This window comes from Trichinella spiralis (assembly GCF_000181795.1).
Source record: "Trichinella spiralis strain ISS 195 chromosome Unknown Scfld2523, whole genome shotgun sequence".
NCBI lineage: Eukaryota > Metazoa > Nematoda > Enoplea > Trichinellida > Trichinellidae > Trichinella > Trichinella spiralis.
In genome coordinates this window covers 1-1,168 of record NW_003529462.1, presented here as the reverse complement: position 1 = coordinate 1,168, position 1,168 = coordinate 1, and the positions used below count along the sequence as shown (strand labels likewise).

Sequence of the window (1,168 nt, the reverse complement as noted above, 5' to 3'; positions counted from 1 at the left end):
TCACCCGGCGGGAACATCAAATAAATCAATAAAATATCATTTTTAATATATGTCAAAATATCTCTTACCATGAAAAGTAAAAATAAATTACATTAAATATGAATTGAAATTAAACGTAGATCTTAAAATATTTATGTGAAATTGCTTATGTTGAATTAATATTGCAACGTATTTCAAAATTTCTCAAAGGCATAAGTAAAAAATTTTCAAAAAACATTTTAAAAAATATTAGTTCATTGGTAAATGCAATCAATTTGGATGTCAATTAAAAGTGATTTGCCAACCTTTCATTCAGTTTTAAAATATTATTTTAAAGTGAGAAAAATCTAGATGCGCAACAAAATGCAAAAATTACCAGTCCACTTCATTAATATATTTGTATACTTTTAAGTATTACATTTCACAAATATTTCATCAAAACTGCGATTCTTAAGTCCGTAATAGTATTTATCATTATACTGATCAAAAATTAACACAGTTCATAGTGACATAAATACAAAATGCTAGTAAAAGTTCAAATTCGAAAACTAACAAAAGTTATATAAAAATGCAAAATTCAACTTAACAAAAAAGTGACATATTTTTTTCAAAAACGTCAACAACTGACAGAAATATGTCACGAAATAGTTTTGAAAAATTAACCCCCCAAGGAAAACAATTTACTCTTCTTCGTTCATTACTTGGTCAAGTGCTTCTTTCAACGCTTGCCCTTCTTCGGCCAAAACGCGAAGAAGACGATTCTCTTCACGAAGATATGCTAATTCTTCGCAAAACTTTTTATTCTCTTCTAGGGCTGTCTGCAAAGCTAACCGTCGATTCTCGGCCATCATCTTCCAGTAATTTTCGCTAGGTATAGGTTCAGTCAACAAAGCAACCGTTTCATCTTCCTTGCTCGACTGAATAGCATCGGTCTCTGTGCCAACACCAATTTCAACTGTATTAACAGCCACATCTGTCATTGTGGAAACATCCACTTTATTCGGTGAGACCTTCACTCTGCTGCCACTGAAAAATCGCTTGATGCGATTTTTCGGCACTTTCCCAGGTTTCGTATTTTCGTCGACTTCCACAGCACGAGAAACACCAACAAGGTGCGTGCCTTCTGGGGATGACTGAATATAACGAAGAGCCATTTCAAGACCTGCTGAAGAAAATTTAATTAAGAACT

The 1,168-nt window shown here is 32.6% G+C and overlaps 1 protein-coding gene across 1 annotated transcript; it reads right to left on the bottom strand.

The window, feature by feature from the left end:
* Positions 1 to 659: 659 nt before the first annotated feature.
* On the bottom strand, positions 660 to 1,144 carry Tsp_13601 (putative geminin; the record flags this gene model as incomplete). Its single annotated transcript, XM_003368394.1, has 1 exon — positions 660 to 1,144. A coding segment is annotated over one exon (485 nt), but the record flags the coding sequence as incomplete, so codon positions are not given.
* Positions 1,145 to 1,168: the final 24 nt, after the last annotated feature.